Consider the following 24,361-nt stretch of genomic DNA (forward strand, 5'->3'; position numbering starts at 1 on the left):
TTCCTAATGTCCGTGCGTGGTAACTCGGCCGAACATCTCTGAAATTCTTTCATCACTTTGTCGTAATGTTTGCACCGTTTTATGTTAGTCGTTTCATAAAGTTTTATATATGGAAATGTGCGCAATTTCATGTAGAATACAACAGAAAATAATTCATGGTTGTATCTTTTATCAGTTTTGAAATATTTTCATATAAATCATGATAGGTGCCAAAATTTCAACCTTCGGTCAACTTTAACTCAACCGATATGATCGAAAAACGCAATTGTAAGCTAAAACTCTTACATTCTAGTAATATTCAATCATGTACCTTCACTTTGCAACAAACTGGAAGTCTCTGGAACAATATTTTGATTTATGGTGAATTTTTGAAAAAACTTTTTCCTTACGTCTGCTCGGTAACTCAGCCGAACATCTCAGAAATTCTTTCGTCACTTTACCGTAATGTTTGCACCGTTTTATTTTAGTCGTTACATAAAGTTTTATATATGGAAATGTGCGCAAGTTCATATAGAATACAACAAAAAATAACTCATGGTTGTATCTTTTATCAGTTTTGAAATATTTTCATATAAATCATGATAAGTGCCAAAATTTCAACCTTCGGTCAACTTTAACTCGACCGAAATGATCGAAAAACGCAATTGTAAGCTAAAACTCTTACATTCTAGTAATATTCAGTCGTGTACCTTCACTTTGCAACAAACTGGAAGTCTCTGGAACAATATTTCGATTTATGGTGAATTTTTGAAAAAAAAAAAACTTTTTCCTTACGTTCGCTCAGTAACTCGGCCTAACATCTCAGAAATTCTTTCGTCACTTTGCCGTCATGTTTGCACCGTTTTATTTTAGTCGTTACTAAAGTTTATATGGAAATGTGCGCAAGTTTATGTAGAATACAACAAAAAATAACTCATGGTTGTAGCTTTTATCAGTTTTGAAATATTTTCATATAAATCACAATAAATAGGAAAAATTCCACTTTCGGTCAACTTTAACTCAGCTGAAATGGTTGAAAACTGCAATTGTAAGCTAAAACACTTACAGTCTAGTAATATTCAATCAATTCCCTTCATTTTGCAACAAACGGAAAGTCTCTAGCACAATATTTCGATTTATGGTGGATTTTTTATAAAAACTTTTTTTTACGTCCATGCGTTACGAATTCATGCATCATTTTGTGATAATATTTTCTCTGTGTTGCTTTGATCGTTTTACAATTTGTTATATACCAAAATCATTGCAATTTAGTGTACAATAACAAAGAAAAAAAAATAACTCGTTAGCTTTAACCGTTTTGCTCACAGCGCGATTTGTATACAATTATGAAATTTTTTTTTCGCGCTGTCATATATTTCAATATTTATATATGATAATGATATTTTTTTTCATTTCTGATGGTTGCATACTAAACTTTAGGCAATGACAAAAAAAAAGGAGCCAAAAATGAACTCTTAATCTTAAAAACTAAGCGTGCTGTGATTTTTTGAAAAAAACTTTTTTTTCTGCTTCGGCGCTAACTCCCGAATGCCGCTGGCATACGGCAGACACTTTTGTAAATAAAGGCTCGGCGTTAGAGGGTTAAACAGGAGCAAAATCATCCTTCCTACGAACGCTGGCATAAGAGCAGAGCAGTCAGCTGTGAAGTCAAAACAACTGATGAACTGGGCACAGGAGAGGGGGAGCCACTGGGATGGGGACTGACAAGGCAGCTGACCCATGCCTGCGTGAATTCAAGTATGGGACAACAGGCCATCCAAGGTTGATAACCCTTATAAGCCTAGAGAAGACCAAAGACCAGCCATCTTCTGTGCACTGGAATCTGAAAGAGCAGAACAAGATGGAGGTGCATCCGCTAGTAAGGGGGAAGATATAACCCCCTAAAAGAGCAGAGGAAGCATTAGTAGGGAAGTCTCCTGACCCCTTTCCCAAAACTTCCATAGGCGAAGCTACAGAAGAGTGGGAAGGGGTATAGTCTTCCAAAGAAGACATAGCAACTGGAGGATGTGGCAAAGAGGAGGCAGAACAAGAATCAGCATGTGATGCCCCCATCAAAGGAGGGAACCCCTTCCAAGATGGAGCCTCCTACTTCCTCTTATGCTGCCTCTTCATGGCAAAAACCCTCCACTGCTCAGTAGGCCAAGAACAACACTCAGGGCATGGATTAGTGATACTACAATCATTAGCTCTACACCGGCTACATGTAGGATGGGGATTAGTCTCAGCTGATGCCAAAAAATGGGAGCAAGGGTAGCCATCAATGCCAGGGCACATCCTCTGACGTTTGGAAGGCCTGGCAGAAACTGGAGGCTGGGATGTTTCTTGAGGATGCATGATCACACAAAAGCACACAGCACACAAAAACACAAAATCACCCAAAAGCACAAGCAAACACATGCACAAACAAAGTAAGTAAAAAAACACTGGCTTCGGAGAGACAAGCGAAAGCATGTCTTCTATGAGGGCGGTAAAGAAGAAATTGAGGCATCATTCCTTCGATGCATGCACAAAGGAACTTGATGGTTGCCACCTACAGTAGGGCAATCGGCCTACCTCATTGCCACCAATTCCTTGTTATTTTACTGGTTTCCAGCTGGCACTAGAAGATTTATCCATAAGTTAAGGCCCAGGTCTGTTCTGCATATGAACAACTATCAAAATAGGTAGTTAAAAGCACTTTTTGAGGGGTGTCAAATATTCGTGGACTTTAGCTATTTGCAGGGAGTTGTGGTACGCCTAACCCCGCAAATACTGGGGGTCAACTGTACTCTAAAGTGAACAAAAGATAACAAAATTGAATGAACAATGGAAAACAGTTAACTGTGAATGTGTCACGCAAAACCTGAGAAAGCACACACTGGTCCTGAAAAGTCGGGGCAGCATATCCATGCACTACTGAAATGCACAGTATAAAGAGTAGTCAAGCTTTGTGGCACAAAAGTCACCTGGCACATGCACGTTGGGTTGTCTTCTTTTAAAACTCTAAGGTTGGTGCATCTGGGTGTGTTCTGAGCGGAATAAGGCTATTTATGATTAATGGTTTTGTACTAACAAATTAGGGTTTGTAAGTGTGTAGTAACACACAACTGTTAAGGCTAAAGCTTTAGACATTAATTTATTCTTACCAACTGTGATCCAGTCACTTTTCTTTGATGCTTGACACTATCCAAATGCTGCATGAGAGGTTTAAGACCAGTAAGAGGAACATTGCATGCTCTGCAAAAGTAAGATGTCCAGCTGCCTGTTTTTTCTTTTTCAATAACTATGTTGGACTTCAGTGCATCTACAACCTCTTGAGGAAAACATTCTTCTTGGCTATAAGAAGTTGGTGAGGATCTCAGAACTAGTCCCCCTGTTGGATTACCTCTACAGACAGGTGGGGGTTGTAATGACTGGAGAAGAAATACACTTTCATTAATATTAAATCTCTGTGAATTATAATAAATTTTTTTGTTAAATCTCTCTAAATTATAATAAATTTTAATGTTAAATTGCTGTGAATTATAACTGAAGCATACTATAACCTTATAAAAATAAATCCTCCTACCATAGTAAACCACAATCCCCTTCTCAGTTCTAAGTACATATTGTGGTCTTCCTTTCCTTATTAAGCAGAGCCTATGACTGAATCAAATACCACTATAAATTTCTTTAAAAATGTCCTAGGACAGACCATTCTATACATTTCTGGCTTGCAATTTTTAATAAATATACAAAAGTTGTACAGTAAGGCTATAATCTATAAAAAAAAATACATTATGATACCCTTAAACATGTGTTAGCTCACTTTATAGACATGCTCAGAAGTAGAAGAATAAGTTTCAGCCTTGGCATTTGCATATCCAGCTCTAAAGTGTCCTCCAATGGCAGTAATATTATTCCAAGTGTTGTTTGAATTACTAAGAGTGGGGTCTGGGGGACAGCTCTGAAAAATTTGTAAAGTGATGGGTTTGTATTAAAATATGAATTTTATTTTTTAAACTTGCATTTACTGTACAATACAGTATCATTCATCATTTTACTGGTGCCAAAGTGGCTACTTAGGTGGGAGAATGTGCATAAGTCCTACAAGTATGGTCAGGGCCTCTAGAGTCAAATGAACCACTGGAATTACCAGCTTACTAGTCTGAGAGTTTTCAGGAATAACATGGGTCATAAAAACAGAGATATACCTTGTAAGTGAGGCTATGACTTATAAAAAGTAATATACACACCACTATCAAATAGCATGGGAGTAGATACTGTAGAGTTCCACGCTAACAATGATGGTAATGTCAGTAAAGGATTATGAGGATTATGGATGTCGAATCCCAAGGTTTGGGTGACTGTCATTAGTTTGAGAAATGGTTCTTCAATCACTTTGTACCAGGAGTGGAGAAATATTGTAAGGAAAAGTGCATCCCTTTTAAGATCCTTCACATACTGGACTTTGCTCCTGGCCACAAAACCCTGTCAATTTTCACCCAAACATTATTATTGTTTCCTTACCACCCAACACCATCTCTTTCAACCTATGGACCAGATCGCTGCCATCTTCAAGTGCTAATAACCTTTGGCAAACACTAGACAGGCTGTAAGTGCATTGAGTATATAAGAAGAATTGACAATCTGTGACTTTTGGAAGGGGTACATCTACAAGGCATTCCTGAATATATGTGCCATTTGAACTTCGGCTCCTGGTTTGAATGGTGCCTGGAAGTAATTTGTGCCCTTACTTTCGTCACGATTTCAAGGGCTTTGCTGAGGAGGATGTGAACAAAGATCACTGCTTAATGTCACCATGGCCTTGGTGATATTGCACTGTGAGCTGAAATGACTATGAGGAGAAGAGTTTTGCATCGTTATTTGAGGTAGACAAACAGCCAGTGACAAACATGGAGTTGATGGAACTTCACAAGCAGCAGCACTATTATGAAGTGAAGCAAGCATCAGAATCATACCATGGTGCTTCACCATCAAGATGGAGAATGCCTTTGCATACATTGATAAAGCTCTTGTACTTCTCAAGGAAATGGATCCAAATCTAAACGCAGTGTCAAGGCAATGAAGGAAATGCATACTCATTGTTTTTCATAAGTTGATTTTTTAATAAAAAAAAAAAAAGAGCAACAGAGTTCAGGGCAATCTGGACTAGTTCTCACAGTGTATAAATCCAAGGAAAGAGGGAATTCAGCCTTCAACATCATCTTTGTAGTCTCTTCCTTTTACTTAAACATCCTTCTACTGCCCTTCAAGCACATCGACGTCACCCATCAGGTAGGCAGAGTACAATATACAATACATAATGTAATACTTTTTTGGTTTTTCTTTACATTCAGTAAAATTAATATGCATAACTGGCCTTTAAACCTTAGTAAACATGGTAGTTAAAATGGCGGATATGACAGGGAGGAGGGGGTCAACCCCTCACTCCTCACAATCACCACTTCATTCTTTTCTTCAGCTGCAGGGACAAAGTGGGATAGCTGAAGTAGACTCAACTTACATGAAATGCCTAGGAAAAACTGTCTAAAAAATTTATTTGCTCCTATGTGGATGGAAAAATTGCCTTAAATACATGCAGATTTACCCCTTAAGAAGGAGTAGTCCCAGGAAAGAGAGCTAAATTCCATCTGGAAATGCCGAGATCCCAGTTGCAAATGCAAACAAGGGAAATCATTATTCCTATAGCCTCCTGCCTTTCTAGTGAAAGAGCTGGGGCCCTGTGCCTGAGGTCCCCAAAAATTAGTAGGGAACTCGTGTAAGAAAAAACAATTTTGATGAATCACATCTCCCTTGAGAATTGGCAAATTGGTAGGTTGCTTTTATTCTGGCAACCAGAAATGATGGGTTCAGAGAAAAGCTCGACCATGTTTTTCTTCCCACTTGTTAAAAGAGAAAGGGCAGAGAGCAATGCATTCTAAACAATTTAGAACAGGTCCTTGTCATGTTCTTACCATATTTTCATTTGATCCCAGTATGTATTGTAGCCTGGATGTACTTAGGAAGGGATAAGCATTCATTCTTCATTCACTCTTTTTTTCAAGGACAGAGCAAGCTTATTTACTCAGATGAGATGTGGGGTACCTGGTAGCGACATAGTAACTGCACAAGTTGTTGAGCAGCCACCACCAAAGGAAAATGTGTCCAGGAACTTGTGGGTGACATTCCTCAAGTAGAATGAGGTATAAGTTGTTTGGCTATGCCAGATGCCTGCCCTCATTACCTGAAACACCAGAAAGTTCTTCTTGAAGGTAAGAGAAGGCCCCACACCCCTAAATACTTGTGCTCTTTAATGGCAAGGGAGGCCAGACTCACCCTGAAAGGAACCACAGGCTTGCTTGATAAACTCACAAAGCCAGATTGAAATGATGTTCTCCAGACACCTTCTTCTTGTGCCTACCTGTACTAATGAAAAGTCTCCTACACTCCAGCCTCAAGGAATGGGTCCTTTTCAAATACTACTTAAGGTTGCAGACCAGGCACAACAGCGTTTCATCCAGATCTCCAACAACAAAGTCTTGGAGGGAAGGAATCAAGAAGCTTTAAAACCTCTTGTCCAGAACCAAAAAGTTCTAAATTTTAGCTACAAACTGGAACAAAAGAGAATGAGACGAATCCCCACCCTTACGAGTGCCAAACGAGACAAGATAGGCCATGGAGTTCCTAATTCTTTGCCGAGGAAAAAGCTAAGAAAAAGACCGTATTTAGTGTTAGACTTTTGTCCAATGGATTGGAACAGTGCCGAAGTTTCTCATAAGCATGGATAATGATACTGATGTGGAAAGATCCATATCCCATCAGTTTGAAAACCTGAGAAAAGGCTCATCAATAACATTTTATTGTGGCAACCAAGAGGTGCTTCTCTCAGTTAAGGAAGATGAGGAAATCTGTGATCCACAGAACAGCTACTCCAAATAGGGAGCAGCTTTGTCTAGGACACCAATTACAGGAGATTGCCCGCTTTCCTTGATTCATGTTTGCAAAGAGACTGAACTGCTGGTGATACCTGTAAATGTGTTGTTGACACATAAGGCTGAGCCACAGGGGGTAACTTCTTGGCATCTTGACCAGGAGTGTCAGCAGATCCATTAACACTCAATGTGTGGCCGATAAGGGTCATTTGAACAACCGGGGGCTGACAAAAACTGCTGATCATTCTGCAGAGAAGACTGAAAGGTGGAAAGGTGTACACATCCAGATTATCCCAAGGATGATGGAAGTGCCCTCCATTACTGTTCATGGGTCTAGGACTGGGAAACATGACATAAAATTTTCTGTTCAGTTTGGTTGCAAAAAGGTCAGTCATGCAGGACCACCATAGACTGAACAGCTTCTACACTACTTGGGGTTGTAAGAACCACTCCATCCCCACTGCCTGACTCCCATGACAGACCTAATCTGCCAGAATATTCTTCTTGTCTGGGATGTTTCTGGCTGTTAACTCGATGGTTAGACAAGCACCATATAATATATATACAGGCAGTCCACAGTTATCAGCGATCCGGTTTTACGGCACTTATCTAGCTATTTCCAGCACCAATATATGCCAATTTCCGCTTATCGGCTACTGGCCCCGATACATACCTAACAGAGGCGCCAATCTCCAGTTATCAGTGCCGATACCAGCCAATTTTCGGTTATCAGTGATTCTCGCTTATCGTCATGCCGTTGGAATGGAACCCCACTGATAACCGGGGACTGCCTGTACAAGAAAGATGTAGAACTGTTGCAACAGAGATTTCAACTAGGCTTTTAGTGTAGAGGTAATCTAACCACATTTTCCACACAGACTGCTTTTGTCAGATAGATGACATTTGTAGTTATTGCACTAGGTACCTAGCCATGTTGGGTGAATAATCTCAACGGTAAACTAGACTTGGAAAATCCACTCATGAAGGTCTCAGCTCAGGAGGATGTGTGCAAGACTTTCCCTCCTACTCTCTAGGATAGAACAGTGGACGGTAATGGAATCAATACCTTCACCCGTTTTTTAAGCAAAAGGAATCAATGGCTATTCAGCCAATTTTGGACTACTGGTTCTGCTGAAAGCTAGTAATTTGTTCAAAACCTTCAAAATCTGAGACAATGGAAGAAAGAGGTATATCGTTCTCTACTTGTTCCAATCTTGTAAGAATGCATCGCTTGCTATTGCCTGATTGTCCAGGTTCAGAGACACATACACTGGAAGTTGATGGTTCTCGCAAGTGGCAATAGGTCCACTTCTGGATGTGGAAGTATGTTGTCAATTAACTGAAAGGAGTGTTTGTCCAACATCCACTTGGTTGAGGCTGCTGTGCTCCTTGACAGAGAGCCTGCTATTACATTGAGAGACCCCGTGAGGTGAATTGCAGACAAGCACTGTACCACTTCCTTGCTTAGGCCATCCATGGAATAGATAGCATTATTGCACTGAGAGGGGCTGAGTGTAAGCCCAGCCTCTTGATGCAAGACACTGCAGTCATCTTGTCTAGAACAAGTAAATGTGGGCCCCTTTTGATAGTTTCATTTTCTAAGGGACAGAAAGATAGCCATCAGCTCCAGGAAGTTGACATGGCAATTCCTCAGAACAGGTGGCCAACTTGTTACCTGACAGTTCTCCCAATGGCCTTCCCAACCTGTCAAGGAGGCATCCGTGTGTATTACCAATTGTATGGGCACAGTGAGGTCAACCTGTTTGGCCAGAGAACCGTTCCAGGCCCACAGATGGAGTATCTTTCCTCAACCTGTTTGGCCAGAGAACCCTTCCAGGCCCGCATATGGAGTATCTTTCCTCAACCTGTTTGGCCAGAGAACCCTTCCAGGCCCACAGATGGAGTATCTTTCCTCAACCTGTTTGGCCAGAGAACCCTTCCAGGCTCACAGATGGAGTATCTTTCCAACTCTCTGACTCCTCAGATGAAGGCGATCATGAAGCCTCTTCTTGCATGTGAGAGCCCGACTTTGTTTATATCCTTCAGTTGCAGTTCGAGGATTGGATCTACCACAGACACAAACTGTTAAAGACCCAGAATTAGTTCCAACTGTCGTCTGGAAAAACTGGGCTGTGCAAGGAACCTTTTCAGGACCTTCCTTATTCTGGTTTGAGTACTGGTGGGAAGAGACAGCTGGCTGCAAAGAATATCCCAAGAAAATCCCAGCCACAGAAAATGTCTGCTGGATGTAAGGCGGGATTTGCTCCAATTTATGAGGAAACATTTTGACTGGAGTCTGTTGACTGCCACGGTCAGATTTTATACACACTCTTCTTTAGTGGCTCCCCAGATTAACCAGTCATCTAGGTTAGGCCACCAGTTGAATTCCTTCTTGAGTTCCCAGATGACTACTGCTGCTAATTTTTAAAAACTTCTTGGGGCAACGTTTAACCCAAAAGACATGGCTTCGAATGTGTTTCTTTCCCTATCCGAAACCCCAGGAGAGGAGGAAGAGAATGGCAATAGGAATGTGCCAGTGTGTCTTTCAGATCTATAGAGATGGTCCAGGCCCCTTGTGGAATGAGCAAATGTACTTGGTAAAAGTAGTCATCCGGAAATTATGGCAAACAATGTGTTTACAGTATTTGTTTGTTCACACCTGACAAGTTGAGGATCACCCTTCACTCAGAGGAACCCTTCTTGGGGACACTGAAGACATACTTGGTGGTAAACAAACACATCTTTCTCTATACCTCCCTTTAAGAGAGCCTTTTACACATATCATTCCAAGGAGGGGTCTGGAATTTGGAAAACCCCTTTAGAGAGGGGAGGGTGAGACCAATTCCACCCTAGCCCATTGAAGATAATACTGTGTCACAAGAGGAAGACTTCCACTGAATGTGATGCTGAAGATGATGACCCCACCCATGCAAGTCCTACTGGGCTCCCTCTTCACTTGCCTTTAATAGGCAGTCCAGGAGTCGAGTTCCCTTTTCCCCAGTAGGAGCATCTATGTCCATTTTGAAAGGGGTGCTGCTGCTGTTGTCTCCTCTTTTGTTATTGAAGGGATCCTTTACGAGTGACTGGAGGCTTCTTTGGTTTAGAGGAAAGTCTCGAGTGTATTGTTTCCAAGGTTCCCTTTTCCAAGAAGAGCATATATTGTACAGTTCTGTTGTTGAGGTCATGCCATAAGTTGAGCAACAATCAACTCTTCAAAAAGGTCCCTACAGAAGGGGAAAGAACGTAATAGGGAGGTTACAAGGGGATGACATGTTGGAACCCACCAATGCTTCCTTTCGAACCTTAGTGCGACACTCCAGAAAATCATAGAGTGCTCCCCATAGGGTCTGCATAAAAGTTTTGGCTACAGCAGCGAACATTGTTCTCAAAGACTCTGGAGGCCTTCTAATAGCTACTTCTAGCATAGCTGTCCCAACTGAGATTTTACTCATAGGGGTCCCGAATTGCTGGGTAGCCACATCAAAGGGGAGCTTTTTTTCCTCTAAATAGGAAGAACAACTGTTGCCCATTCCTTTGTAAAATTATCAGATACTTGGATGGCAGAGACAAATTGCTTTATTTCTGCCATTTACTCTCGCTTCCCCGTCACCACACAATTCTGAAAATCTGCCTTCACATGACTGATTGTTTTTTTAAAAGTGAAAGGACAAAAGGCAGGAGCCACCTGGAGAGGGTATTGGCTCTCTAAAATTTTTGTGGAGCTATATTTTCCATTAAACTGGAAAAATGTTGCTTCCATAGCTTTTTCTGCTATATTCATAGGCAGGATGACCATCTTTGGTGGTTTCTGAATTCCTACTGAAGGAGGGACCAAGCGCCATTCAGCATTAGGAAAAGCTGCTCTGCCCTGAAATTCTACAAGTTCACTTCAGCCATAGTTTTCCTTTTATTAAGCTGGTATTTTTCACCCAGTAAAAGGATACACACTGAGATGTTATGCCAAGGGTTATCAGTATCATCAGGGGCGGATATTGGTACCCGTACTACATTTTGATTTGAAGTTTTATAGTCCAAACTGACTGTAGTATTGTTACCTGTTAGAACACTGGGGATGAGTAAGTTATCTACTGTATTTATACTCATTCTGATTTCAACAGGAGTTAGACAACCCATTCAACTTCTTTCAGGGCTTGGGATTTTTATTACCCTGTTCCCATGACGTAAGTTTTTTGGTGAAAGAACCAATCTCTGCCCAGGCAGACTGTGCAGCCTCTCTATACTCTCATTTAAAAGCTGAGAAATTTTTTACACATTACATCTAATTCAGTATCCAGGACTGACCTAACTTCCTCTTACGAATATTGTTAAGCGTCTCTGATATACTGACTCTCAGTGGCAAGGACATCCTTGATACGGCTCATAATTTCCTCCTGGAATTCTGAGAGTACAGTAAGTGGAATTTCCCTATCAGGGGCACCTGCATGAACAGATTGCACCAAGGCAGTCATATCACACTACCCAGCAGGATAGAAGTTGCACCCATGCACTTGGCAACAGGAGCAGAGGTACCACAGTACCACTAGCAAGAGACCAGGCATGGTACCGGTCTACCGGTACCAGGGCCAGTACCGGTGGTCCACATAAGCAGGTTACTGAGGTAAGTACCGGTATACAGCACCAAGGTTTCGGAGAACCCCGGGTGGCCATTGCACCTGGGAGCAAGGCAACAGGAGCACGAGGCAACCTTCCTCTTCCTCTGCTTGTTAGCTTGGAAGAAGAAGGGGGAGAAGGTGCAGCACACTTGACAACGAAAATAAAAAATGAAGACAACATCAACTACCTTCTCTTGAATTCGCCAAGTGTGCCTTCAGCGACAAAGTGTAGAGGAGGACACCACTCAGGGATGATGTACACGACAGTACCTGGGAAGTCAATCCCGATACTGCATGAGGGGTTACCAAGGAAGTAGGAGCAATCCTACAGCTAGCAGACACCGTGGCCTGTCCCACGCATGGTCAGAGCAGATACCAGCAAGTCCTTGAGCCTAAGAGTGATCATTAAGTTCGAAAGACACTTGGCTCTCCCGAAAGGCCTAGAGAGGCACATAACTCCTAAGGCCCTCGGCCTCCACAACACCTGAAAAAAGAAGTCGGGCTAGATTATTTATTATACTCATGTCATGGTGTGATATACAATAATAAATGATAATAAATGAGGATCAACCTCAAAAAGAGGAGAAACCAAATACACAGTCTATTCTTCCCTGGACAGTGCCTAACCCAGCGTTTTCCTCTTCAAAAGGCTAAAGTGATTCAGGGGTTGGTATGCAGTTATATCATAAATAGCGTCCACATAAAAATATATTAACAAAAAACAAAACAAGAGAAAGCAAACGGCATTCGGGCAGAGAAGTGCAGAGAGGTCTTCACGTGACGGTGGCCAAAAGCAAAGAGGAGTGCAGACTGACAAGTGGGTGGGGTTTCCCCCTACTGTCGGTAATTAATGACCTTGTCTGAAAGTTAAATGGCTGTTCCAGCTCACTCTGCAAACAAATCCTATGAAAAGACCAAAGGTTTGTACAGGTATTTGTGTATGAACAAACCAGCTTTTACTAAATGCCAAGGCTCGGAAGTCAAGCACGATTGAAAACTATCATGGCTACACTTCATAAGTGAGAAGTTAAGCACTCATGATCAATGTTTTTGGGCAGCCAAAACTATCGTTCAATGTTAAAAGTCACTGGCTGATCAGTTTCAATAACCACAATGTCTAATATAATTGCATTATTGTTAAACAATGCTTTGTTAGACAGGAACGAACCAACAAGATGCTATAGTGTAACCTACTGATCCAATCCTAACTTCTCACCTTGTGGGAGACCCACTGGCTCCCAACTTTATTGAATGTAACACTACCAGTTAAAAATTTTAAAGAATTAAAACTTCTCACTGGGACTTAAACCTATGCTTCTGAGTTGTATTCTTCCATGGTGACTGAAATACAATCTCAGTGAAAATAATCTGGAAGCAAAGCTATGCTTCTGAGTTGTATTCTTCCATGGTGACTGAAATACAATCTCAGTGAAAATAATCTGGAAGCAAAGTCATGGTGCTTGTTAATTCTGCAAGGAATAAGTGAGTACAGGCAGTCCCTGGTTATTGGGGGGGGGGTTCTGTTCCAACGGCATGACAATAAGTGAAAGTCACCAATAACCGAAAATTGACGATTTTCGGCGCTTTTTCGGCGAATCAAGGCACTTGTCGGCGCAGATAAGCGCCGAAAATAGTCAATTTTTGGTTATCGGCGCCTCTGTTAGGTATGTATCAGCACCGATAAGTGGAAATTGGCACCAGATATTGCCGGTCTTCATCGCTAGACAAGAACCAAGAAACCAGATTGCAGATAACTGAGCCCGCCGATAACCGGGGACTGCCCGTAATGGGGCAAATCGCCAACATACGCACTGGTGTCACATCAGTGTATGAAGGATGAACGGAGAACTGAGGTAGCTGTTGTAGACAAAGAGATAGAGCCCTCTTGTCTTGAGTCCTTTATATTCTATCATTGTGCCAGCAACTTGAGATTGGTTGGTCTGTCTTATGGAGACCTGGGGGGACCTTGAGAGTAACTCCTTTGAGGATGCACAGTGGCTACGCCATCAAAAGTTTGTTTTTAGTCTTCTATTAGCACCTTCAGAAGGGTGTTTGTTATCCCAGTGTTATACCCAAATGAGTGAATGCCTGCCTGACAATGTGTGTGCTTGACAAAAGGACAGTTGCCTGAATGATCTGGAATTAAGGATGCTCTTTGTTTCAAGTATATTCTGGCCTTATCCAAAGAAAGTATTTTCTTCCAGAAACAATACAAAGAATATCAAAGAAATTAGCGATTGATTATTAATCCAACTATGCACAGAAGTAGCAATTATAGCTGAATGAAATGTCAAGAAAAAATTACCAATAAAGACAGCTCTGTGTACATGCCTGGTTCCTGTGATGGCTTATCATAAATTAAAATATCATATAGTAAAATGTATTTTTCATGTAAAAAATCAGGGTCACCTTAACCTACAGTATATCCCCAAGTAACTCATTCAACGCTTGTTTTGGACCCTATTGTGATTGGATACCCTGTATTTAACATAGAATATAAAAGAACTGAAGTAACTTAGAAAAAACAAATAAAGATAAAAATAATTACTAAGAACATTTGGTATTTGCCCTAATCCATGTCCAATTCAGGTGAATAGGTGAAGTTGTCAACAATCCCCCAAACCAACCCCCTTTGAAAGATACATACAGATGTTTGGAACACTTTAAACACTTAAATACTGTACAATCCTGATCCATTTATGCACTTCAAGAAGTAAAATACAATTGCTCAGAATTCACCGACAGATTCACAACACACTGAATTACTCCAGATTTCTCAGGAAATGGTTCAACATGCTAAGAAACAAGCTCAACATGATACTCAAAGAGATTAGTCCTGTACGGTAAACATATGATCATTTGACGCTGATACGCCCAAAATCACTTGGATGACACAGAGTCAAGTCATGTAAACAATGTTATGTGCAATGACTCAGATTCTTTCTCAAGCTGCCAAACTGCCTCTGAGTGTGTTTTTCAAGAGTACAATTGTCAGGGACTTTTGAAGCAAACTTCTGGTAGAATGAAAAATAACACAGAAGGAAAATAATCTTACACAGAAGGAAAATAGTCTTGTAAGTGCTGTATGTGCAAAAAAAATATGCATATGAAATAATCACATACACATGGCAGAGTTCTTTGCAACATTTTCCAAGAAACAACTATCAGCAGCAGACAAAAAAAACAAACCCTAATCCAGTAACAAGAAGGAAATGTCTCTCATCACAAACAAGCATTAATGACAAAGTTTATAACTTCCCAAAGTCTATACAGGTACAGTAACACCAAAATAGGCAGAAGAACTGAAGCTTAAAGCAACCTTGCAAAACCACTTCATTCATCATTTTAGCTTTCACAATAAGTACATAGCACAACTACAATACAGTACATAACAACATAATCTCTTTACTAAATTTATCCATACAGTGTGTGTGTTGCAAGATGGAGAGTACTGAATACTGTATTTTTTTACCAAAACAACAACTAAGGCAAGAGTTCCATTTATGAAGAGGTGAATATCAGGGCTGCTTCTACTGACTGGATGCTCACCTTAGAGAACAAAGAACTTCTTTTAACTGGACTATTTCCAGCTAATGCTACACCATTCCATGTAGACACAGCATTTGGAAAATACAAGGTCTGCCCATAGAATTTACCTGAATGTAGGTTGTTGTTGACTGTTCTCAGTATTACTGTATTACCCTGATATCAATCAGTCACCTTCACCTTGACAACCCTATTCTTGTAGAACTTTCAAAATGTAAGTTTGTCTACATCCCATTTTCAGCAATCATTAAGTCTTTGAAAATGATTTTGCTTTTCCTTGACTGATGCTGTGTTTTTTCAATCCTTTTTACTTCAAATCTGTTTTGCTAGAAAGGTCTGTTTCCATCCTACATCACTCTGTCATTCTCTCAGAAAAACAGAGTCCCTACCAATAGCTCCACTAATGGGGATATTAATGTATACTGAGACTAGCATAGGTAGCACTTGCAGCTTAGCAAATTTTGGTTCCATTCACCTTTAGATAGGCATTTCATATAAAAAAGTTGTTTGCAGACCATCAACCTGAGAATGACCAACATGAAGCACTCAATATGGAAATTTACTTTTAAAATCTGATACTCAAAATACTGCAATTTGATGCCTTACACTTAAATAATAATAATAAAATAATAATAATATGCCTTATGATAAAGTTTACAAGACTTAGAGACTCCATAGGCCTTAATATCACCCAAAACTTCACAGTCAGTAGACCAAATTACTTATAAAAAAAAAACAAGAAACACATTACAAAACATTTAACTGATGTCGCAGTTACACACTAGCTGCAAGATCAAAATGACAACACCAACATGTATCCCGAGAACAAACATGTATTTTCATTAATAGTCTCCTAAAACTTGAAAAAGAAAAAAATTCTCTTACTTACCTTGTCTCATATGATTGGTGAATAGCAGACATTTTAAGAGTACCTATTCAACATCTTAACAAAGAAATACTTAATATAAAAAATGACTACACAGTTTATGCTTACATCTGGTAATGTTTTTGGTGGCCAGGATGGATTGTGTTTTGATTTTGCACCTCCTTCATGTACATAGCCTGCAGACACAGATTCAGGATTTGAAACCTGATGATTTTTGGGTGTGGATGAATAATTTGGTACTGGAGATGAATCATACTTCAGTTTCATGCTAATATTCATTGCTCTTTTACTTTTGTTTTTATGATGATCTATGCCACACAAGTGTGACTCAAGTGGAGTTAACCCATTGAAAGGCCTTTTGCCAATACATATTTTACATTGGTATGAAAAGACATTCCTGTCAACTGCCTCAATGTCATCATTAATCTTTGCCTCTCTGACAGTTTCAGGAAGGAAACTCAACATTGCCTCATTTGGGGTCTTTGCATGTATGATTTCCCAAGCAGCAGAATTCTTATGTTGTGGACTTGCCATATGAGGCATGACATCACCAAAACCAATCTTTGAACACACCGCACATTCATATCGTTGAGATGCTGGATCATACTTGGTGAGTATCCCAGCTGCTACTGCAATTGAAACATCCTGTAAGGAGAGCAAAGTAATTAACACTCAAGTTTATGATTTACTGAAACTACCAAAAGTATTCTTCATGACATTAATGTTTATTTGGTGAAACCATAAAACATAAATTTTAGTTTGTTTAGTAACTGGGCAGCTAGTTTAGTTTATTCAGTGCAGTTTTACTACAGGCAAAAAACTGCACCCAACAAATGAAAAACATAGTCTGGAAAAATTTTAAAATTCTGGATAATTTGCTGTTTATCTAGATATGTAGCCTAAACTCTTTCACATCGAATAATGGTTTGACCATTATCTGTGGTAACAAGTCTTTCACATCGAATATTGGTTTGACCATTATCTGTGGTAACAAGTTAGTTAACTAGTGTCAATGGGTGAGGGGTGGGGGGCCAACCCATTTACTCAACTGTCAGTTTATCTTTTTCTTTAAATAACTGGGACAAAAGGGCATTATACTGTATGTGTCCATTGTCGAAGAAAATGTGATGTTGGGCAGCAAGTGTAAATGTGACATGGACAGTGATGCCAATCATGGTGTCCCTTTTTCCTTTTGTAACTCTAGACAAATGTGACACCAACTGTCAGCATCACTTTTTTTTTCCAGTAGCAGGGACAAATGTGGGATTGGTTAGAGGTGAGATTATGACGAAATACTTAAGGTTTGTATATCAAGAGAAAATATAAAATATGAAAGATACCATTTATATCTTTAAGAGGTATATAAACCATCACCATTTATATAGTATTCATGGTGCTGGCTGGAAATGGTCGTTGAAGCATGGTAAGAAGGTGGTAAATTGGTGGCAGACAGGACAGTGGCAGTATGTACTGACCACTCGCTAATCCTTAATTGATCCCTTATCTTTCAGCAAACATGGACTTTGTGGAGTTGCTTGAAATGGTTTTAAGATACAAGGCTCTAGTTAGGAAAAATAAAAATAATTTTAAAAAACGACCATTTGTTCCTACAAGAACTCATACTATTGCCTTTTATACAAAAATTACTATTTATGTGGGAGAATTGTCTCACAGAATTAACTGACACTGTTCCCAAAGTTTGAAGAACATGCAAGGTTCTGAACACCTGTCACATCCTGTGAAAGACTGAAGGGGCAGCCAGATACTTGACCATAATTGTTAGATTCCCACTCATGTGTATGAGCAGGGAAGGTGCAACTCCTGTAATCTCCTATACTGCCAGTGCAACACAAACATGAACTGGGCTGTACAACAGCTGAAAAGGGCACAAAAGACAGGGAGAGACCCTGATTCCAAGGTGTCTCTACACCACCCTGAGCCCAACCATGCACTTTGTCAGAAGAGAACTTGGAAAACTACAAAACAGCTGAGCAGCCACCGTAAGTAAACCTGAGGAGAAAGCATCTAGGTACCCAGAGGAAGAAAGCCAATATCAGTCTTTATAAAGCCTTCTATACCTAAAACTGAAGTCTGCCTAAATGAGTTTAGGAGTAACTCTGAACTCGGTGTGCTAAAAAAAGCAGACACCAGGCCTTTTTGCCTAAATGAGTTTAGGAGTAACTCTGAACTCGGTGTGCTAAAAAGAGCAGAAACCAGGCCTTTCCCTTGTGAAAAGTCTAGATATTCCATTCAATGAACATGGGGCCAGAAGGGGAGATGCCAAGATCACATTCTAATTTACCAGTGTTATCATAACTTATGCTATAGAATGAAGGAATAAGGCAGCTGAACATTTTTGGTTCACAACCTACATAAAATGACAAATTTTTAATTAATTTGTATTTTTCATAGCTAACAAACCTGATGTCTTAACATTAGGATATATCTTCTGGCACCAGCTGGAAACCAGTTTAAAAACAATTAAAAACCATGTATGCAAGGAATCTGTGGCATCTGGCATCTAATATGCAGATGAGGTGGAAGTGGGTTAGAGACCCAGCTGGACCTCATGATGCATTCAGGCTTTTTTCCAACCAAGGATAAGACATAAGAGGGGTGGCTAGAGGTGGGCAGTCTATGTTAAGACCTCAGGTTTTTTGCTATGAAAAATAGAAATTAATTAAAAATTTCTCATTTCATACATGGAACAAACCTTTGGTCTTAACATTGGGATAGACTCACACTTGGAGGGAGGGATGAGAATCCTGAACTGACTGGAGGTTTGGCACACCTGATCACTCTTCCTAGAAATTAGAGTTGTAAGGAAGAAGACCTAAGCCCCTGAGTTGTTGGATAAGTGGGTACCTAACACTCAGTCCACTAAGTTAAAAATACAATGCAGCATGTTAGATTCATTGCATATATGAAAGTCAATGAGAACTATAACTGTTCAAGCAACAAACCATGTCAGCCACACATAACGGGTTTGTTACCACTTCTCACTCCCCTTGCTGCAGAGAGAAGTACAGGCTACTGAGAAGCAAATTTGTGTGTTGTGCAGAACATAAAAATGCTGTAACAGTATGGCTGCAACACTCGCCTGCATCCAGCCAGTTCCAGAATATGATGTGTCTTTTTCTTCAAAACTGCCCGTAGGTAGAGAAGAAAGGAAAAAGGGAAAGAAAAGAGACCAGTCACCTCATTCATTCTCTCTTCCACACTATCACCTTAGGCAAGATACAAATGGTCCTGCCAGGGACGCTCAATGAGCTACACAATTTGTTGAGCAGCCACCACAGGAACTAAGGAAAAAGTGTCCAAGGACCTGTGGGCAATGTCCTTCAGGTAGAAGTGAAAGTGGTCTGATGAAGCGGAGAACCTGCATTCAAAATCCTTTGAACAGACAAGTTCTCTGTAAATGCCCGAGATGTCATGTGCCTTAGCATGCACAGTATTGGAGACAGAACTTGACGATGAGGCATAGGCTCGCCTAATTACCTCATGCAGCCAAAACAAAACAGTATTTTTGGACACTTCTTTATTAGCTCGGCCTGTGCTAACAAAAAGTCTACGGCACCTAGGTCTTAGGAGATGAGTCCATTTCAGATAGCAACGCAGTGCTCTGACAGGGCAAAGCAGTAACTTCTGAGGATTGCTGTTGACTACGTCCCTAAGAGGAGGCATGGAAAACAAGGCAAACCTGTCATCGTGAACTGAGAGTCTTAAAAACACGAATTCCGGGACAAATTCGAAAGCCACAGACCCCCAACCCCTGGTGTGCTTAACATCATAATCTAGACCATGGAGCTCACCAACTCTCTTTGAGGAAGCCAAGGCCAGGAGAAATACTGTTTTCAAAGTCAGATCCCTGTCTGATGATTGATGCACTGGCTTGAATGGAGCTTGAGGAAGACTACCTAGCACCAGAGTTAGGTCCCATGTAGGAGGCTTGAGTTCCCAATGAGAACGTGAATGCTCAAAGCTCTTGAAAAACATAGAGATTTCCCAGGATGAAGAGATGTCCACATCTTTCTGATGGAGAACTAATCCTAAAACAGCCCTGTAGCCCTTGACAGCAGAAACAGAAAGGCATTTCTCTGTTCTGAGATAGATTAGGAAGTCTGCTATCTGTTGACCATAAGTTCCGAGTGGAGAGAAACCCCGTCAACAACACCAATCACAGTAGATGGCCCACTTGCTTTGATACACGGCCGATGAAGATCTCCTGAGGTAGTCGGACATCTGAATTGCCACTCTGCAAGAAAAACCTCTCACTCGTAAGAGATACTGGATAACCTCCAGCCATAAAGAGACAGGGAGACAATACCAATTGGTGGTACCTCTCTACATGAGGTTGGCAGAGAAGATCGCGCCAAGGGGAAATCTCTCTCAGCACTGCTAAGAGCAGAGACAGAAGACCTGGGAAGCACTCTGCTTGGGGCCACAAAGGAGCTACTTGGGTCATCCCGAGATTCTTGGAACTCATCACTCTGTTCAGGACATGATAGATCAGGCAGAATGGAGGGAAGGCGTAAGCTTCCAGGTTGTCCCAAGGATGTTGAAGGGAGTCCTCTGCCACAGCGAACGGATCCGGGACCACCAAACATTAGGCCTCTAGCTTTCTGCTGAACTGTGTAGCAAAGAGGTCTAACATGGGTTGTCCCCACAAGTGAAACAGCCTATCCGCTATGTCCTGATGATGTGACCACTCCATACCTAGAACTTGTCCTTGACAACTTAGCTTGTCAGCCACTACATTCCTCTTGCCCGAAATGTACCAGGCCATGAGCTCCACCAAGTTGTCAATTGCCCACTGGTGCAATTTAACCGTCAGCGAATGAAGCTGGCTTGGCACCAGCCCCGTTGTTCACGTGCTACCACCGTAGTGTTGTCCAACATCAGAACGACAGAGTGAGCTACTACTCTCTCCCAAAACTCCTGAGACCCAGGAAAGCAGTTTTCAACTCCAACACATTGATGTGGAGCTGCTTGTCCTGAGAGCTCCACACCCCGAAGTCAGGAGCTCTTCCAGTTGAGCACCCCAACCTTCGGAGGATGCGTCCAAGAACAGGAGACGATCCAGAGGGGGCAAATGAAGAGAAACTCCCACATCAAGTTCTGGTCGTCCATCCACCATAGGAGGTCACCTCTTACCTCTGCCAACAGAGGGCCTGGAGTTGAGGGGTCTCTCCTGCTGGGGACCAAAACTCCTTGAGTCTCCACTGCAGGGACTGAATATGAAGACGCCCCTGAGGGACCAGCTTCCCCAGAGAAGTCAAGAGGCCCAAAACTATTGCCACTGGTGAGCTGGTTGCTCCTTTGAAAGGAAGGAGCAAGCTACTGGCCTGAACCTCTCTATCCTCTGGTCCAAAAGGGAAACTTTCAACGAGGCTGTGTCTGTCACCATTCCCAGGTACAGAGTCCTCTGGCTGGGAAGAAGATTGGACTTATCCAGATTTATCATGATACCTAGTTTGCTGCAAAACTGGAGAAGACAGTCCCTGTCCCGAATCAGCATTTCCCGGGAACTTGCTAAGGCCAACCAATCGTCGAGATATCTCAACAGGTGAATACCCTGAGCATGAGCCCATGTCGACACTAGGGTAAAGCCTTGTGAACACTTGTGGAGCTGTTGTCAGTCTGAAGCAAAGGACCTTGAACTGGAGTACTTGCTCCCCAAGACTGAAGTGGAGGAACTTCCTGGACGAAGGGTGGATAGGAATCTGAAAGTAGGTATCCTTCAAGTCTACAGTCAACATGAAGTCGGTGTCCCCTATGGCTGCTAAGATTGTCTGAGGGTCCCCATTCTGAACTTTGTCTTCCTGACGATGTTGAGATCTGTCACTGGTTACCAATTGCCAATGGCTTTTGGTACCAGGAAAGCTAAACTGTAGAACCCCGGAGATCAATGAACTACCTTTTCCACTGCCCTTTGTCCATCATCTTCCTCACTTCCTCTCGGAGTGCTAAGTGCTTCGGAGAGCCTTGGGTGTAAGTCAGGTGTAGGAGAGGTCGATCAGAGAGAGGAGGAGGGAAGTCAAAGGGAAGTAGATACCCTACCCAAAGGACATCTACTACCCACGGTTCCACTCTGTGCACCTGCCACATAGCCCAGTGGCTGGCCAGGCATCCCCCCCTCCCCGTGGCAACGGGTGGGGAGAGCGCCCTACCTATCAACGTCCTCCCCTGTCTTTGCCCCTACTCCCCCTCCCTGGTTTCGAAGGACAAGATTGAAAGGTACGTTGATGAGGCTGTTTCCTTGGTGCTGGAGTCGGTTGGGAAACCTTAGTTGAAGCCGCAGGTCTTCCAGACTTCCTGGGAGGAGACTGCCTACTCTGTCTTGAATCAGAAGGGCGAGACTGAGATGAAGACTTAGCCACTGCCTGTTGGACAAGATGATCATTAGTGTCGGCCTGACATCTGACGATTGCAGCTTCCAGTTGTTCCATAGGCAGGAGAAGCTGGGATCCTAGGAGATCTACATTCCACAAGGATAGCAAAGAGTCCTCATTAACTGATTTAGCTACTTTAGAGAGGGCTGCATCCCTTCTCATCAGTATGAAATTAGCCCATAAATTAGCATTCAACTGGCCTAGGTATGTTACGGCTTTAGCACCAGATTGTAGTAACTTGATGAAAGATGGACTTTCAAACGAAACTCTCGCAGAACAGGATGAAGAAATCCTAGCTGCTGCTGAAGACCATAAATCTAGCCATGAGACAGTCTGAAAGGCAGAAGAAGCAGTCGACTCCAAGGTAGATGCTTCCTGAAAGGTTAAAGAAGGACCATCAGCCCTAACCTGGTCTAGTATTAACCCAAGCTTCAAGTGAATGACATCAGAGTTGAGCTGTCTACTCAACAGAGGTACGTGACTTGCTGAGTAACACTTTCTATGACGAATCAGAGGAGGGGGAAGAAGCTTGAAAGATCTGTTGGAACGCAGAGAATTATCCTGTCCCGAAACCAAAGAATTCACATGCTGTAAGTTTGAAGTTGCAAGCTCGGAACAAGGTAACTCAAAAGAAGTTCTTACATCCTTCTTCGGTCCACGTAAAACTTGTATGCCCGTAGGAGTCATTGAAGAAGGAGCCTCAGATCTCTCAGAAAGACTGCTGAACTCACGAGTGAGATCAATAATCCCTGTAGGAAGCAAGAAACTCTTGACTCTTCCTGTCCTCTGCTTCACGCACATAAGGCTAACGCCCTGAGGTAGATGGAAGAGAGGGATCCCAACCACTTGACTTACATAGGCTACCCCTTGCCGACAAGTCACTCCCACGAACGTAGGAACATGGCTGTGCATCAGCTCTTAGACCAGAAGAGTCAAGTACACGGATGCGTGAAGACGAACGATGTACGTGATCCCTTTCAGGAGAACGAGAAACCAAAGCACAAAACCTAGGCCTTGGTGAGTCACGTCCACGGACTCACAAAGGTGAACGACGTATATGGGTTCTCCTAGGTGAACGAGATACGGAATGTTTCAGCCTCTTGGGAGCCGGAGAACCATGGCCACTATCAGATCCATGGACGGTCCTAGAAGTAGTCCATGGTAAGGTAAACATCCGTTCCCATCATCACAGATGTGGCTAAGAAAACATCCGTGGGCGGCAACGATCAGGGGAGAAAACCCTAATCCTTGAAGGAGAACATCTTGTAGGCCTCAGAACAACTGGACTTCTAACAGGGGGAGTCCACCACTTTCGACTTCTTAATCGGAGCAGTATCATCTTTCCACTGAACTTGCATGGAACGACGAGAAGAATGAATGACTGAACCCAACTTCTGAGGGGTTGCAGAGCGATAAACACCATCTACAGGAACAAGGACGCAACTAGGTACACGTACACAAATTGGAGACACACATCTGTGGGAAGAAGCTGAAGAAACAGTCCTTGGCTTCTCTGACAGCAAAGCAACAAAGTCTTCAATCCTCCACCGTCTAACTCAAGCATGAGTGGGGGGAGACAAAGATGACAAAGACTACGAAGAAGAAGATGGAAGCATACACCTTTTCTTGACAGAAAGGCTACCATACCTCTCTTGAAAGACAGAGTAAGGACTGCCATACCTCTCTCAAAAGACAGAGTCCAATCTGTCCACCACAGTCTGAACAAACGCCTCTGAAGGATCGCCAGCTGCAGAAGATGACATCACGGATACTGTCGTCACGGTGAGACGACGCAGGGAGTAACGTCACGGGAGCAGGAGTCTGACCCAGAGCTGATGGAATTGCTGTGGGTAAAGACAACCCAGGATGGTGCATAGCTAGTGATGAAGGCATCCCATTAGGTGGCATCACACGAGAACCAATGACGTGTAGGCCAGGAAGGGGGGGGGGAGCTCCCAGGGCAGCCGACACTGGTAAACATGAAGAGACGAAATACGACAGCATGCCATCCAGAGAGGGTACCCCGGGTAG

At 42.1% G+C, this 24,361-nt stretch overlaps 1 protein-coding gene across 5 annotated transcripts in view; it reads right to left on the minus strand.

Annotated features, from left to right (window-relative positions):
* LOC136838823 (uncharacterized) overlaps positions 1-24,361 on the minus strand; it is a 185,043-nt gene that overhangs the window by 145,348 nt on the left and 15,334 nt on the right. For 3 of the 5 annotated variants that reach the window (XM_067104443.1, XM_067104442.1, XM_067104446.1), the window contains exons 2-4: positions 16,047-16,583; positions 3,788-3,925; positions 3,126-3,392 (exon numbers count right to left, since the gene is read on the minus strand). In XM_067104443.1, coding sequence (XP_066960544.1) covers positions 3,126-3,392; positions 3,788-3,925; positions 16,047-16,583 — 942 coding nt within the window. The remainder of the gene's footprint in view (positions 1-3,125; positions 3,393-3,787; positions 3,926-16,046; positions 16,584-24,361) is intronic. The other 2 variants (XM_067104445.1, XM_067104444.1) reach the window with 1 other exon arrangement.

The sequence above is a fragment of the Macrobrachium rosenbergii genome, chromosome 5 (genome assembly GCF_040412425.1).
Source record: "Macrobrachium rosenbergii isolate ZJJX-2024 chromosome 5, ASM4041242v1, whole genome shotgun sequence".
NCBI lineage: Eukaryota > Metazoa > Arthropoda > Malacostraca > Decapoda > Palaemonidae > Macrobrachium > Macrobrachium rosenbergii.